This window comes from Microcaecilia unicolor, chromosome 11 (assembly GCF_901765095.1).
Source record: "Microcaecilia unicolor chromosome 11, aMicUni1.1, whole genome shotgun sequence".
Lineage (NCBI taxonomy): Eukaryota > Metazoa > Chordata > Amphibia > Gymnophiona > Siphonopidae > Microcaecilia > Microcaecilia unicolor.
In genome coordinates this window covers 124951720-124968222 of record NC_044041.1, presented here as the reverse complement: position 1 = coordinate 124968222, position 16503 = coordinate 124951720, and the positions used below count along the sequence as shown (strand labels likewise).

The window sequence follows — 16503 nt, the reverse complement described above, 5'->3', positions numbered from 1 at the left end:
GAGAGCAGAGGGGGAAAAAGAAAGAAGAGTGGGGATGCTGGATGGAAGAGGGGTAAGAGAGAGATGAGTGGAAAGAAAGGGAAAGAAAGAGAGGACATGGAAAAGGACAGGGGAGAGAAGCTGCTGGGGAGAAGGAAGGGGAGCAAGGGGGAGACCCTGGCTGGTCAGATGGAGAGAGAAAGAGGACAAATGCTGGATGAAAGGAGGGAAAGAAAGAGGGAAGTCACTGGATGGAAGAGGGGTACAGAGAGACAGAGAGAGATGAGTGAAAAGATGGGGAAAGAGGGGTAATGGAAAAGGGCAGAAGCTGCTGGGGAGAAGCATGGGGAGAAACTGGGGGAGACCCTAGCTGGTCAGACGGAGAAATGCTGGATGAAAGGAGGGAGAGGGAAAATGATGGAAGGAGGGGCAGAAAGAGGGAAGGCGCTGGATGAAAGGGTAGGGAGAAAAAGAGGAAAGACACTGGAAAGATGGGGAGAAGATATGCTGAATGGAAAAGGGTAGAGAGAGAGAGAGAGAACTGGCTAGAAGGAAGGGGAGATAGAGGGAGATAATGGATGGAAGGATTGGGAGACGGTAGATGGGTGGAAGGATGGGGGGAGAAAGAGGAGACGCTGGATGGAAGAATGCAGAGATAAAGAGGGGGAGAGAAAGAGGGGAGATGCTGGATGGAAAGGGGGAGAGGATAGAGGTAGTGAAAGACTGGAGAATAAGAGGAAGGGGCATGGGGAGAACAAAAATGAGAAAAAGATGAAAAGCCATAGATAGATGAAGTAAAAAGAGGGAAATTAAAGAATGGATAGTAAGAATGAATTAAATCTGGACAGAGAGAGAGAGGCAGAAAAATAAATTGAAGAAAACAAAGAAAAAGGAGAGAAAAATGACAAATGGACAGGAAACGAAGGAAAGCAGAATCAGGAGACTGGGACCAACACAATTAGAAAAAGTAAATGGCCAGACAACAAAGGTAAAGAAAATAATGTTATTTTTAATTTAGGATAAAGTAATGTGGTAGCTGTGTTAATAAAGGTTAATAAATGCAAATAAAACACAAAATAGAAATTAAGGTGATTCCTTCACTGATTTTAAAACATTTTTGATTAGCCTTCAGAGACCAGCACTACCTTCCTCAGGTCAGGAGGGGATACCATAACAGTATTATACTGTCCTGACCTGAGGCCCGAGGTTTTAGGCTCTGAAAGCTAATTGAAAAGGGTATTAGGCTAGTTAGTAAATAAAATATTTTCTGAAATGGCCATGGGATTGAGGTGTGCCAGGGGGTGGAGCCATGCAGAGTGGGTGGAGCCAAGGCAGGGTGGGGGCTTATACTAAAATCTCCCTCTCAAAAATTGGGACCCCTTGGCAGCAGTGTTGCCAGGTGGGCGGTTTTACCGCCCAATTGGGCGGTTTTCTGTGACCCGCCGCGGGAAATTTTTGCCCGCGGCGGGTTGCGGTTTTTTGGGCTTGTTTTGGGTCTTTTGGGCGGTTTTTTAAGCGGTTTTTTCGGCCGCGGGGGGTGGGGTTAGTGACGTTCTGGGTGGGGCCGATGACGGCAGGGGCGGGGGTGATGACGCAGGGGTGGGGGTGTCAGGGGCGTGGTTTGACTTTGGGCGGGTTTTGGGCTGGTTTGGGTGGGGAAAAATTTTTCCACCTGGCAACCCTGCTTGGCAGTTCTGGAAACATTGTCCCCATTAGTAAGTAGTAAGTCTAGTAAGGCCATTACCAACTGCTGGAACAGTTCCTTCTGTAGAGAATCCAGAATATCCTTGCTTCTGAAAGACCCTGCAGTAGGGATGCTCCAATCAACATCTGGTATATTAAAATCACCTATTAGTAGTATTTCCCCTTTCACAGCTATATTATGAATATCTTCAAAAATATCAATTTCAGTGGTTGGTTTATTTTGAATAATCAACTTTGAAGTTTGGATTAGATTGGTACAGAGTGTTAACGATTTTAAAAAGAGACGGGGCTCATTTTCAAAGCACTAAACTTCCCAGTTATAGAAGTTATTATGTAACTTTGTAAATCAAAGTGCTTTGAAAATAAGCACCTTAAAGTAGCATTATTTGCTCACGTATCCGTGTGTAAAAGATTATCTTCTTTATTAATGGAAATAAGATATTTTATGCTTGATAGAAGAAAATCTGTATGCAGTTTTACAGTCTACAAGAATACCTTTTTTTTTATTGGACTAACCACTTCACGCAAATCTTTAAAAAAAACCCCAAAACAATTAAACGTTTAACATCCAACAAAGCGGCAAGCGCCCACAATTCCCCTCGCTCCCTGTTGGAGGAGGGAGGGGCTAGGTATCCACAGCAACCTCTCTTCCAACAGGTCGGCGGTCTAGTCAGAAGCTCCGCCTTAGTACGTGCAGCATCAGACGTTGGCAGCCATAGTCGATGTAGCAGCGTTGGTATCGGGGAGGAAGAGCAGGCCTCGGAATATGGCCATGACAAGGACCAGGGCAGCGGCGGCGGCCGCTGCTGCAGCTGCCGCAGCTGCAGCAGCAGCAGCAAGTGTAGAAACACCAGCGAGGACCAGACGTTCGAAAAAGGAAGTGGTGGAGCAGCAGCAAACAAGCACGGCGACGCTCAGTGGTGAAACGGCGGCGGGTAAGTGAGTCTCGCGTAATTCGGCGTGAGGTGATGAGGCTGGTGACGTCAGTATAGGTGGTGTCTATAAAGGAGCTACAGAAGTGCGGGTGATGCCGGTGAGACGCAAGAGGTTTTTTTTTTTTACTGCGGACCGAGCTCTCTTCCCCCCCCCCCCCCCCCCCCCCCCCCCCCTCGGCCCTTGAAAAGCCTGACGGGCGCGATCCTGGCCTGGAATTGTTCAAAGTTTGTTGAATAATTAAGGTCTGGGTAGTGGGATGTACCGAGTTACTGTCCCGAGTTCTCATTAAGAACATTTTTTAACTAACGGATGGTCCTTTGTAACCAGTGATTGTTAAAAAAAAAAAATAATAAAAACCTTCTCTTCCTGAAATTGCTTTTATATTAAAGGGTCGTTATTGTAAATAGGTGAACGCCGGATCTTCAGTGGTCCATAGTTCTAAATTGCTGTGTGAGAAAAAAAAAAGTAGAGTGGGATAATGAGATGTGGTGTGTGTACGTTCTTATCCTGCTATTTATGATGTCCTTAATATTATTTATATGAAGGTTTTTCCAACTTTTACTACAAGAAGAGATGTCTAACTTTGAAAAAGGAATGTGATTAGATCCGGTTACATATTAAGGGACATTATTGGGAGAAGTACTAAGACTGCCACATCTGCTGTTTACATTCTCAAAAACTTTTGTTATAAGAAATGCACTGTTATGTTTTGTTGGTTTTTCCCTCACCTGGTGCAAAGGTATTAGCTACCAAAAGCAAACCTTCAGCTTTGGGCCCCCTGCACATTTCGATATATACATCATCCCTTTTTGTTCTTCCACTCACCATCTCATAGTATATTTCCCATCATTCCTGCATCCCATGCCCAGTGACAGTCTCTTAATTTCTGTCTCTTACCCCAAATCCTTATCATCCCCCTCCTGCCTAGCATTGACCACCTCTTTCTTCCTACATTTCACTTTTAGTGTATCCTTTCTTTTGACAGCAACTGTAGTATAGTACTTCTCCATCTGTAAGTGTAAGTGAGCCACACATTGAGTGGTGGTAGTGTGAAGAGAGAGTGTAACTGCTACCCAAGTCAAAGAAAGGCTAGAAGAATTTCTGAGCATGTAACATAGTAAATGTCAGCAGTAAAGGTACGGTCCATCCGGTCTGCTCAACAAGGTTGCCAGAGTTGAATCTAGCACTCTGCGTGGGTTCCCTTTCTTCTTGATTAAACACTGGTATATTTAATCCGTCTCTCCCTGCTAATTTTGGGTTACAGACTGTAGAAGTTTTCCCCAGCACCTGTCCTACTTCCCAACTACTGTAGTTGCCGTCGGAGCCTGCTCCAGCCTTGATCCTGATATTGTTTTTGCTATTAGTGTGCCGTATTGCACAATGATCAAGTTGCTGCATCTACATTTCAAGATCAGGTGGCTAATTTTCATTTAAATCTTCAGAAGTCCATGTATTCCCCCAGATTCTATATAGTGTGACTGAAATTGTGCACACAGTTTAATAATTAAGTGGCAATTAGCGCTGACTGGCTTGTTAACAAGCAATTATTGACACTAATGGGTGTTAATTAGAATTTACGCACATACACTAGCTAGGCGTATTCTGTACAGTGGTGTGTGTAAATTCTAATGTGCGCTGCCAAAAGGGGTGTGTGGAATGTGCGGGCTGTGGATGGTCCGAAAACCTACGTGGAAGGTTATACACCTGCCCTATGCCTAACTTAGGTGCCAGTATTTACACCAAGTTTTGCTTGGTGTAAATATATCTGCCTAGAGTACTACTAGTGGCCATGCCTGCACCTAACTCTATAAACCATGCCTAAATCTAGGCACAGTTTACAGAATACGCCTAGGTGAAATATTTTTGATGCCAGTTTTTCAGGCACCGTATATAGAATCTAGTCCATTACCTTTTGATATACCTTTAACAGTACCTATGACTGCAGTTCTTTCGATCTACCTGTAACAATACCTATGACTGCGATCAGAACAGCAGCACTGGCGACCAGCACTTTGCAAAGCCTGGTTAAGAGCATCAGGTCTCAGAGGGCACCCTGTTTAGGAGACATTCTTTTCAGTGAGAAAGTTCAGGATGCAATATACTAAATAAAAGTACTCTTCAGTAGTGAGAGAGCTTTTTTCAAACTTCAGGGTCACAATACAATCTAGAGAACATCAGCAGACCTCAGTTCAGAAATCCTTATCAGTACCAATATTTCTAACAGCTTTATTCCATGAGAAGGTATCAACCTTATATAATACCACAGCTTAAACTTCAGCCTCTACAAACGTATCTTTCAAAACATCCAAGAGAGCATACGCTGCAAGCTGTACTGGCAGTCCAGGTGCCAGATCATGTGCTTTTTGACTCTCTTCCAGTGGGTGGAAGCTTCCAACATTTTATTGACCAGTGACAAGCCATAACAACACATGGGTTCTTCAAATAATTCTTCATGCTTACAGATTGGATTTTCTCAGCAGACTACTACAGTGGTGTCCCATGAGATTTGATCTTTCTTACACACCATCTCCAAAATCAAGGATTTTATTATAAATTCTTCCTCTTCCCAGAGAAATTTGGGAAATTAAAACCCATACTGGCCTACAGAATTTCAACCAGCTCATCTAAAAAGAAAAACAAGATGAATTCTCATGCCGCTATTCTCCTACTATTAAATTAAATGTGATTGGTTTGCTGTCCTCAGTCTAAAGGATACTTAAACCCACATCCCAATTCAACAGAATCGCTAGCGGTTTCTAAGATTAAGCATAATTTCCAGTACAAAGTACTTCTTTCAACTGCTTCATAGCACTGTAAGTCTTCACATAACGTTATCTTTTAAATACATATAAAAATATTCTTAGATACTGCCTGGCAAGCCTAAAGCTATTATCGGTATACATTAAGGCACTTTCAAAAAGACAATAAACAGTCTAACAAGATCAAGTAACAAATATCACTTAATTATAAAGTGCAATTCCATAGTGTCCCGCAGATCAATCCGGAGACTTGTGGGTTGTGTCCTTCTACTAGCAGGTCGAGAGAGAGAGAACTACAGAGCTTTGGAATATGTGGTCACATGCAGCTGCCAGAATCTCAGTATTCTCTCTATCTAGCAGGTGGAAGGTTACAACGGTGTAGCTCTGAATTGACCGGATCCTTTCCCGGACTCCGGGAGTAGTAGCAACCTGGTTTTGGGGTTGAGGCATCTTACTGGGTACACCCGGTGGTGCCGGGTCCCTCCCTTTCCTCCCCCATCAGTCCCACTATTCTCTGAGGCTTCAGAGGAGTGCTTGCTTTTCTTTCTACTACTCTTTCCTCTCCTGTCTGAAAGAAAAGGACCAGAGGTAAGAGGCAGCGTTTTCCTTTAAAAAAAAAAAGTGAGTCAAGTTGGAACCGGTTCTTGGCAGTGTTATTTTTGGGGGGCTCTGCTGCGATTTTGTTACCAGCTCAGCTCATGTCTAATCCCTCTGAGTATGGAAACCGGAGAGCGGCATCCGGGGCGTGCAACGTTTGTGTGCAGGGGTCAGCACAGGCCGAGCCACTTGAGTCATCTGAGTGGCCCACTCTTGAAGTAGCAGCAGTGATGGAGTCCTTTTCGGTGGGGAAGTCAGGTTCCTCAGGGATGTGTGCATCGGCAGCTGTGATTTTTTCCCCTGATCAGCATACAGCTCCACCGACTGTCTAGGGCTTTCAGAAGCCAATTAGTCTGCCAAATTCTTTTAAGTTGGAGCCTTTGGGGGATGCTACAGGAGCTTTATTATCAGACTTGGCTCCCTTTTTCTCCAGAATTTGTTCTTTTAATGCACAAAGCTTTTTTGTTGAAAGGAACAGTGAACCCTCAGGGTTCTGCCGCCCGCTCTACTACTATTTAGCATTTCTATAGCGCTACAAGGCGTACGCAGCGCTGCACAAACATAGAAGAAAGACAGTCCCTGCTCAAAGAGCTTACAATCTAATAGACAAAAAATAAAGTAATCAAATCAATTAATGTGTACAGGAAGGAGGAGAGGGAGGGTAGGTGGAGGCGAGTGGTTACGAGTCAAAAGCAATGTTAAAGAGGTGGACTTTCAGTCTAGATTTAAAGGTGGCCAAGGATGGGGCAAGACGTAGGGGCTCAGGAAGTTTATTCCAGGCGTAGGGTGCAGCGAGACAGAAGGCGCGAAGTCTGGAGTTGGCAGTAGTGGAGAAGGGAACAGATAAGAAGGATTTATCCATGGAGCGGAGTGCACGGGAAGGGGTGTAGGGAAGGACGAGTGTGGAGAGATACTGGGGAGCAGCAGAGTGAGTACATTTATAGGTTAGTAGAAGAAGTTTGAACAGGATGCGAAAACGGATAGGGAGCCAGTGAAGCGACTTGAGGAGAGGGGTAGTATGAGTAAAGCGACCCTGGCGGAAGACGAGACGGGCAGCAGAGTTTTGAACCAATTGGAGAGGGGAGAGGTGACTAAGTGGGAGGCCAGCAAGAAGCAGATTGCAGTAGTCTAAATGAGAGGTGACAAGGGTGTGGATGAGGGTTTTGGTAGCGTGCTCGGAAAGAAAGGGGCGGATTTTACAGATGTTGTAAAGAAAGAAACGACAGGGCTTGGCGATCTGCTGGATATGAGCAGAGAAGGAGAGAGAAGAGTCAAAGATGACCCCAAGGTTTCGAGCTGAGGAGACAGGGAGAATGAGAGAGCCATCAACAGAAATAGAAAATGGGGGGGAAAATGAGAAGCTCGGTTTTGGTCATGTTTAATTTCAGGTGGCGTTGAGACATCCAGACAGCAATGTCAGACAAGCACGCTAAAACTTTGGTTTGGATGCAAGGTGAGATATCAGGGGTAGAAAGGTAGATTTGGGAGTCATCAGCATAGAGATGATAGAACAAGCCATGGGATGAGATTAATGAACCAAGGGAAGAAGTGTAGATAGAAAAGAGGAGGGGACCAAGAACAGAACCCTGAGGTACGCCGACAGGCAGAGGGATAGAAGTAGAAGAGGATCCACCAGAGTGAACACTGAAGGTGCGGAGGGAGAGGTAGGAAGAGAACCAGGAAAGGACAGAGCCCTGGAATCCAAGTGAGGACAGGGTATCGATCTTCAGAGATCTCGTTCTCCCCCACCAGCACATTTACCTAAGAGGCAGCACTTGGAATGTCTTCAAGAATCTGATAGGGCCTTTGGTGATTCGGAGGCTGCGGATGGCTCCTTCTCTGAAGCCTCCCTTTCTGCTGGCGTGGATCCTCTGGAAGAGGGGGAATTGCCACCAGATGAAGGGGATGACCCCACGGCAGCTAGACTGTTTAGAAAGGAAGAACTCCCGGAGCTTATTCTCCTTTCCCTTGAAGGGGATAGTGCTGGGCAGACTTATACGGTCTGTGCCAGAGCCGGTGGTGGGAGGCGGGACTGGTGGTTGGGAGGCGGGACTGGTGGTTGGGAGGCGGGGATAGTGCTGGGCAGACTTATATGGTCTGTGCCCTGAAGAGGACAGGTACAAATCAAGGTAGGGTATACACAAAAAGTAGCACATAAGAGCATATCTTGTTGGGCAGACTGGATGGACCGTGCAGGTCTTTTTCTGCCGTCATCTACTATGTTACTATGTCTTAAACATTTCCTTTCCCGATTCAGCGGCGGGACCCTCGGTGATTTTGTCTGTTATGTCTGCCACAAAGAGGCCTCCTAAGACTTTTCATATTCACGAGGCTATGAAGATTCTCATTTCAGCTCAATGGGATACTCAAAATTCTGGCCTTAGGATAGCGTGAGCTATGGGGTGGTTCTAGCAGCTTCCGTCGGATGACCTGGCGAATTTGCGTCTGCCTACTGTAGACTCATTAATTACAGCGGTCACAAAGAAGACCACCGTACCGGTGGAAGGGGGTACGAATCTTAAAGACCCTCAGGAAAGAAAATTGGAATCTTCTCTCAAAATGTCTTTTGAAGTTGCTTCAATGTGCCTTCAAGCGTCGGTCTGTGGTTCTTAAGCTGCTCGCGCTTGCTTTTCTTGGTTCCAGAAGGCGTCTTCCCCTGAGGAATTTCTAAGTTCGTTATCAGCCCTGGAATCTGGTCTGGCCTTTTTAGCGGATCTTCTTTATGACCTACTTCGAACCTCAGACATAGAGTTGTCTTTAGCGGTCATGGCTCGCTGCTGGATTTGGTTACGCCACTGAGTGGCTGATGTAGCGTCAAAATCACATCTAGCAAAATTGCCCTTTAAGGGCAGATTGTTATTTGGAGAAGAATTGGAAAAAATAGTTAAGGACCTTGGAGACTCCAAAGTTCAACATTTTCCCCGAGGATAAATCTCGATCTGGGAGACAGTCTGGGGCATCTCATACCTGATTTTGGGAGGCTAAGAGGTATCACCCTGGCCATGCAGCTCCTTTGCAGTGGTCCCATTTTCAACAAAAATCGCAGCCCTTTTGAGGGGACTGTCGTAACGCAGCTTCCTCCTCCCGTGCGCAACCAGCCTCTAGAAGTACCCAATCTTTTGAATATCTTCTTTCAGATCCTTGTCTAACTTCTCCGTTTGTGCAGGAGGTCTGTAGATAACTCCCGGGTGGATACAGGTTCCGTCTTCTCTTTCCAGTATGATCCATAAAGCTTCTTCTTTTCCCCAGATTCCCCGCATTTCAGATGCTCTGATAGTCTCTCACATACAGAGCCACTCCTCCACCTCTTCGGCTCTCTCTATCCTTCCTAAAAAGATTATAGCCCGGTACGGTCACATCCCATTCATGAGAATCGTTGAACCACGTCTCCGTATTAGCAACAATATCCAAGTTTTCTTCAATCATCAGGGCTTTCAAGTCTTGAACCTTTTTACTTAGACTACGAGCATTTGTGCACATAGTTTTCCATGTGCTTAGTGAGTTTGGGTGTTTTTTTTATATTTACATGACCTTTCCCTCTGCCATCATGTTTATTCTGGGGCTGACTTTCCGAAATCTGTGTTTACTTTTGTCACCCCCACCCTCTAGTTTAAATGTCTAGAAACATACTGTCTGAATTTCTCCCCAAGGATCCTTTTTCCCATCACAGAAAGATGTAGCCCATCATTACAGTACAGCCTGTAATTTTTCCACTTATTACCCCATTCTCCCATGTATCTAAAACCTTCTTCTTTACACCAAGACTCAAGCCACTTATTGAATTCCTCTGTTTTGCGTAGTCTTTCCTCTCCCCTCCCAAACGTAGGAATTACTTCAGAAAAAGCCACAATCTGAACCAACGATTTCAGTCCCTCCCCAAACTTCTGGAACGCTGTCTGTTCTGTAAACTTGCTATTGTTGGCCAGGTCATTTGTCCCCAGGTGAATTACAACATCAGTGGTAGAAGCTTTGCTTTCTTCTCGGATCACTTTCAAGATCCTGGAAGACATTTCGCTACGTTGGAACCCCTGAACTGTGCTCCTAAGTTAATGCCTCTGATAATGGATTCACTCAGCAGTAATAATTTTCTGCTTTTCACAATTCTGTCATTAATTGGGGGATGTTTCTGGGGTTGTGCTATTTTCATTGCCTCTGGTTCTACCACAGTACTTCTTTTTTCGCTATCATAATGATGCAACGCTGCAAAAGAATTTGACAGGGGCAAAGCTTGGAAGGGCGAGTTTTCTGTGTCACAGATCTTAGTCTGCCAGAGCCTACTGTGACCCATCTGTTCCTCTGATGTTTCATTCTCTGAGGAAGTGGTGGTGGTAAATTAGCTGGGAAATGAGTAATCCTGGATGTTTCTTTAATCGTAGTTAATTCCTTCTTGAGTTTGTTGATCTCTTCTTTCAAGGCTGATACTTGGTGACAGGACAAGCTCTAAGGTTCCAGATAGTTTGCCTTAGGATTAAAGCAGAACATATATTGCACTGAATGAAGGTCATAATGATGTGATTCACAAGTGTGAAGTGGTGAACTATGAGAGGGAATAACAAGAATTAGAGGATTGACCAATTAAGTGTAATGAAGATACTTGTCCCTTGATTGCCCTATATAAAGGGAGTTTACCTAGGAGTGGGTGGGAGTGGGGTGGGTGGATGGGACTAAGGACACAGGTAACCTCAGTTACCAATCAAACCAAGTCTGAAAATGCCCAGCGCAGCTCCCAGCTCACAAGGTAAACTTAGGTTCTACTACCCAGCTCAATCTAGATCAATCCAGAGGCCCACCCTGTTCTTTCTCTGCGTGTTTTTTTTTCTTTTCAATGTTTTTGTTTAGTATTTAATTCCTTTAAAAAAAAAGTTGGATTGATATTAGTAGTTCGTAGCGTCCTTGACACTTTATCCTCCCACCTGAGAGGTTGAGAGGCCTTCTTGACATTTGTACAGACAGGAGAGGAATTCTGTATTAGCTATCTGTTTCTTCCACTGCTTTGGTATCGGCAATACTGAGGTTCTGGGAACTGCACATGACCACATATTCCAAACCTCTGTAGTTCTCTCTATCTCCACCTGCTGGTAGAGGGACACAACCCACAAGTCTCTGGATTGATCTGCGGGACTAATGGAGAGAAAATTATCAGGTAAGGACTAATTTTACTGTAACAAAGCTCACAAAAAGGGAAATGGGGGAAAGGGAAATGGGATTTGATATACCGCCTTTCTGAGGTTTTTGCAACTATATTCAAAGCGGTTTACATATATTCAGGTACTTACTTTGTACCAGGGGCAATGGAGGGTTAAGTGACTTGCCCAGAGTCACAAGGAGCTGCAGTGAGAATCGAACTCAGTTCCCCAGGATCAAAGTCCACTGCACTAACCACTAGGCTACTCCTCCAGGCATGACAAATATCTCATAGGTTTTAGTTTAGTTTTATTGACCCCCCTAACTGGGTATACATTTTTACCTCAGGATAAACAAAAATTATTTAAGGCACCCCACACTTTCTTCCATCTGGGTATACGGTTATGCCTCTTAGCCGTTAACTGCTCCATCTTATAAATATTGTTTAGTTTAGAGGGCTGCTCAACTTGCTTCCAACATGTCACCAGTCTCAGTTGAGCAGCATTAAGCAGCTGGACACCTTCAGACTTGGAATAGCTCTGTTGAATAAGAACATACCTTGATCTTGAGGCACCCAGGGACATACTGTACACTCTTCCAGGAAACTTTAGCCTTAGGACACCACCAAACATGGCCTGTTATACCTCTATGACCACAGAGCCTCCAGCAGGCCGGTGAAGCTTGTGGAAACCAATGTTGGATCCTGTCTGGGGTCAGGTACCATCGGCACATAATCTTGTATTTATTCTCTTGGACATTAGCAGCAATTGCAACAGTTTCGCTTCCATAGTGTCCCAGTCAGACGGCTCAATAGCAACTTCTAGTTCACGTTCTCACCTTGTGCGGTGTTGCATGATGGGTTTCAACAAGGCTCGTGCACACCTATATAGGGCTGCCAACAGGTGTCTAGTAAATCTATTTTACGATCGGTGTAGTGAGTCCTTGGTCCACAGTATGGAAATTGTGGTAGATGAGTCTCCAGCTGAGCAGGGAAATAAGGCCCACAAAGATGCAGGAAAGACCAATGAGAAATCTCAAGAACTGAGCAGCAAGTCTGGAACAGGGCAAAGTCTCCCAACATCATGGGAACCAGGCAGTGTCTTAGGAGCTTGGCAGGAACAAGGCAGCACCTCAGCATTTCAGGAACAAGGCTGGAAGGAGGCTTGGCAGGAACAAGGCAGTGTCTCAGAAATGCAGCTGGAAGGTGGGTGCGAAGACACCAGGGCTCTAGTTCTGAGAGCTGAAATTCCCACCAAGGTGACATCAACCGCTGCGTTGGACGTGCAACTCACTGAGGAGACATCAGAGTTGCAATTACGCAGACCCAGTGGACTCCTGGGGCATTGCAGTGGGTGCGTTTCCCAATGCCTGGCTTCTGCGGGCGGTATCAGTCCTGAAGTTACGGTAGGACTATGACAGCACCCCCTCCTCTAGGGACCCTCCTGCCCTAATTCTGGGGTTTAGGTTTGTGAGGGAACAAGTGTTTGGAAGCGCCTCAACAGGATGCTATATTGGAGAAACAGGCCAGATGCTTAAGACAAGATTCAATTTACATAGACATCACATGAACAATACTGGTGCCAGTAGGGCTCCCACGCCTGTTGGTCAGCATTTTACAGGACCAGGACACTGTACCACTGACTTCACAGTGAGAATCCTGAAAGGTAACTTTAAAACCATACAAGAACGTAAGACCTTTGAAGTCAGAATGATTGAATATTTTAACACCCAACAGAAAGGACTTAACAAGGATCTGGGGTTCCTAGCCCATTATAAACCATAAAGCTGTATGTCTCTGTTGATCACCCTCGCCTCACCTATCCACACCCATCCTGTTAGAATATCAATGATATGCTTTGATGTCCCCATGCATACTTCCTACCCACCCCCCTCCTCCCACCCTGTCAGACTGTCATAGTAATGCTTGAATGTTTTCACTTATATACACTGTCAGCTAGCACATTTGCTTATTTCCGATCTGAGGAAGAAGGGCAACCTTCGAAAGCTAATCAAGAAATGTATTAAGTTATGTCCAATAAAAAAGGTATCATCTTATTTTCTTTTCCATGTTTTATTTTGTTTGATTTCTATTGATAACCTTAAGATTGGACTAACACGGCTACCACACTCCTCTACTTTGTAGGATTGGGATGTCGGAGAATTAGAGCCGAAACAAAGGCCTGCTTGAGTCATTCAAAGCCCTCACAAGCTTTGGGAGGCCAGTGTTGAGGGTCAGCTTCCTTTCTAGTTAATGCCATTAAAGGAGCTGCAAGTGTAGAATAATCTTGGCTAAATTGGCTACTGAAACCAAGGAATCTTTGAAGAGCCTTATGTCTCACAGGCTGAGGCCATTGGAGAATCGTCACAAGTTTGTTAGGATCAATTTTCAGACCCTGGTTTCAGTTAATATAGTAGGTTCCTAGCAGTGAAAGACACATTTCTGTAATTTTGGCATAGAGATAGTTGTGGCATAATCGTTGAAGGATTTCCCTGACATGTTGTTGATGCTGTTCTAGGGATGGTGAAAAAAACAATATGTCAAACAGATATACTAAGACACATTTATATAGGAGGTCCTGAAAAATATCATTAATGAAAGCTTGAAAGACAGCGGGTGCATTGGCCGACCCAAAGAGCATTACCAGGTGTCCGTAATGGCCACCACTGGTATTAAAGGCAGTTTTCCCACTTGTCTCCTTCCTTGATCCGAATGAGGTTATAAGTGCCCCTAAGGTCCAACTTGGTGAATATTTGAACCCCTTGAAGTTGAATGAACAGTTCAGAAATGAATGGCAGTGGGTATTTATGTTTGATAGTTATAGTGATAATCAGTATGTGGATGAAGTCCGCCGTCCTTTTTCTCCACAAAAGAAAACCCAGTCCCTGCAGGTGACTTAGAGGGGCGTATGAAGCCTCAAGAGAGGTTATCCTAGATATAGGCAGACATTGCCTCCATCACTTGTCAGGACAAGGGGTAAACCCTCCCCCTGGGAGGCATAGTACCAGATCAGTGGCACAATCGTTTGAGCAATAGAGGGGGAGAGTTTTGGCTCACTGTTTGTAAAAGACGTCTATGAATGCCTTGTAAACTGACAGCGCAGGCTGATCTGTGTCTTCTATCTGGGAGTGGCAAACTTCTAGGAGGTACTGTTGTCCAAATAGTGCTTCCTGCAGGAGGGACTCCAAGCCAATTTGGGGATTATGTTGTTGCAGCCACGGGAGGCTTAAGATGAGAGAGAGTTCACAGCTGTCTCCAAGACATACAGGGTGATAGTCTTCAGGTGGAGTACCCTGAAACGTATGTCTAAGGGGGTGGTCTTGGCTTTAAGTACTTCTTGAATGAGTCCATACGCTGAACCTACTGGAATAGGATGAGCGAGTTCCTGTGTAAGAATGTGGTACCGTTGCACCAATGCTTCATCAATAAAATTATCTCCTGCCTCTGAATCATTGAAGGCCTCAGTGTAGATTTCTGGCTTGACGATTAGTACGGCTGGTACCAACATTTGTGAATGGTGAGAGCCTTTCTTGAGTCCAGGTCCTGCCTCCCCAACCAGTATTAGGGCTGTCGGTTTCCAAGTTTTTTTGGGCATAGTGTCCCCATAGTACAGGCATAGCCCCTGGGTTCATCGGTGTTGATTTTCCTGAGTAGACAGTGGGAGACGGTCCACTTGCATAACTTCCTCAGTAGTCACGGGATGCCTTTAGTTGAGGAGTGGGGTTTTTAGGATGGTGAATAGCCCCGGTCCGCGGAGGACAGTGAGTAGCCTGGCATTCCAAAGCTCGCTCATGGAATTGCACGTCTGCACAAATGCACAGGAGGACCAGTTTGTCCAAGGTGGTAGGGAACTCCAGGCCCGCAACTCATCGTTAATCGCTGGGGACACTCCGTTAGAATACTGCCTTGTGGCTCTCATTGTTCCAGCCCAGTTCTACAGATAAGGTGCGGAAACGGATAGCGTAATCCCCTATGGTTTGATGGCCCTGCTGCAAATTCAAGAGTTGGGCGGCAGCTGAGGAGGCCTTCCCCGGCTCCTCAAACATACCTTGTTCAAACATACCTCGTAACTGGATCAGGAATCCCCAAAGATCGTTTAACAGTGGATTGTTTCTGTTCCACATAGGCAAGGCTCATGCCAGGGCTGGTCTAATGAGTAGAGGTATATAAGCTACTTTGGCTTGGTCAGATACAAAATCCCAGGCTTGTAGCTGAAAGATAATCTGACATTGGTTCAAGACATCCATAGACTTTTTGGAGTTGCCATCATACTGAGGGGGCGGGGCATGGCGACTCTAACTCCTTCTCTAGTGGGGAAATTCGCTGGGTCTGCACTGACTGAGGGTGCCTCTGTGGTTGTGCGCCAAGAGTCCGCTAACATATCCATCAGATAGGTTAGTTTCTCCACCACTCTTGAGAGTTGCTGAAGTGCCAGTTGTTGAAATAACTGCAGGACCAGGGACTCAGCTGAGCTCATGGTTTTCGTATGTTGTTATGTTCGATGTAGTGAGCCCTTGGTCCACAGTAGGGAAACTGTGGTAGATGAGTCTCTGACTGAGCAGAGGACCGAGTCCCACAAAGATGCAGGAATGACCAAAGAGACCTCAAGAACTGGGCAGCGAGTCAGGAACAGGGCAAAGTCTCCCAGCGTCACAGGAACAAGGCTGCCACTCAGAAGCTTGGCAGGAACCAGGCAGCGTCACAGTAAAAAGGATGCGATTCGGAAGCTTGGCAAGAATTATGCAGCATCTCAGGAGCTTGGCAGGAACAAGGCATCTCCTCAGCATATCAGGAACAAGGCTTGAAGGAGGCTTTTCAGGAACAGGGCATCGCCTCAGCATCTCAGGAACAAGGCTATGCCTCAGCGTCTCAGGAACATGGCTGGAAGGAAGACGCAACAACACCAGGGCTCTAGTTTGGAGAGATTAAATGTGCCGTGAAGATGACGCCAGCTGCTCCATTGGACATGCGACTCGCTGGGGCTGAGGAGACGTCTGAGGCATGCCTACGCAGACCCTGTGGACTCCTGGGGTGTTTCAGTAGGTGCGTTTCCCAGCGCCTGGCGTCTGTTTGCAGTATCGGTCCTGAAGTCATGGTAGGACCATGACGATCTAAACTCTTCATATATATTTTCCAATTCAGTGTGGTCCCTAAACAAATGTGGCATAATATTTTTACTTTGCAAAAAATGCATAACGTGACGAGAAGCAAAACGGTGATCCTCAGAAAGCTGAAACTCCCGCACCAGGTTATCAAATGACTCAAACTTATCCACAAATTGTCCAAACCGAGCCAGCCCTCTAGCCTCCCAGATCTTATACACCCTGGAGGTCAGCCCATGCGGAAACAATGTGTTATGCCTGATAGGAGTATACCTTGAGATCGGAAAATCCCTGTGAGTGTATG

General features: G+C 45.5%; 1 protein-coding gene across 1 annotated transcript in view; it reads left to right on the top strand.

Annotated features, from left to right (window-relative positions):
- The first annotated feature begins 2399 nt into the window (after positions 1-2399).
- LOC115480978 (nascent polypeptide-associated complex subunit alpha, muscle-specific form-like) overlaps positions 2400-16503 on the top strand; it is a 278693-nt gene continuing 264589 nt past the window's right edge. The window contains exon 1 of the mRNA XM_030219963.1: positions 2400-2618. Within this exon, the coding sequence (XP_030075823.1) occupies positions 2450-2618 (169 nt within the window). The 5' untranslated portion in view covers positions 2400-2449. The remainder of the gene's footprint in view (positions 2619-16503) is intronic.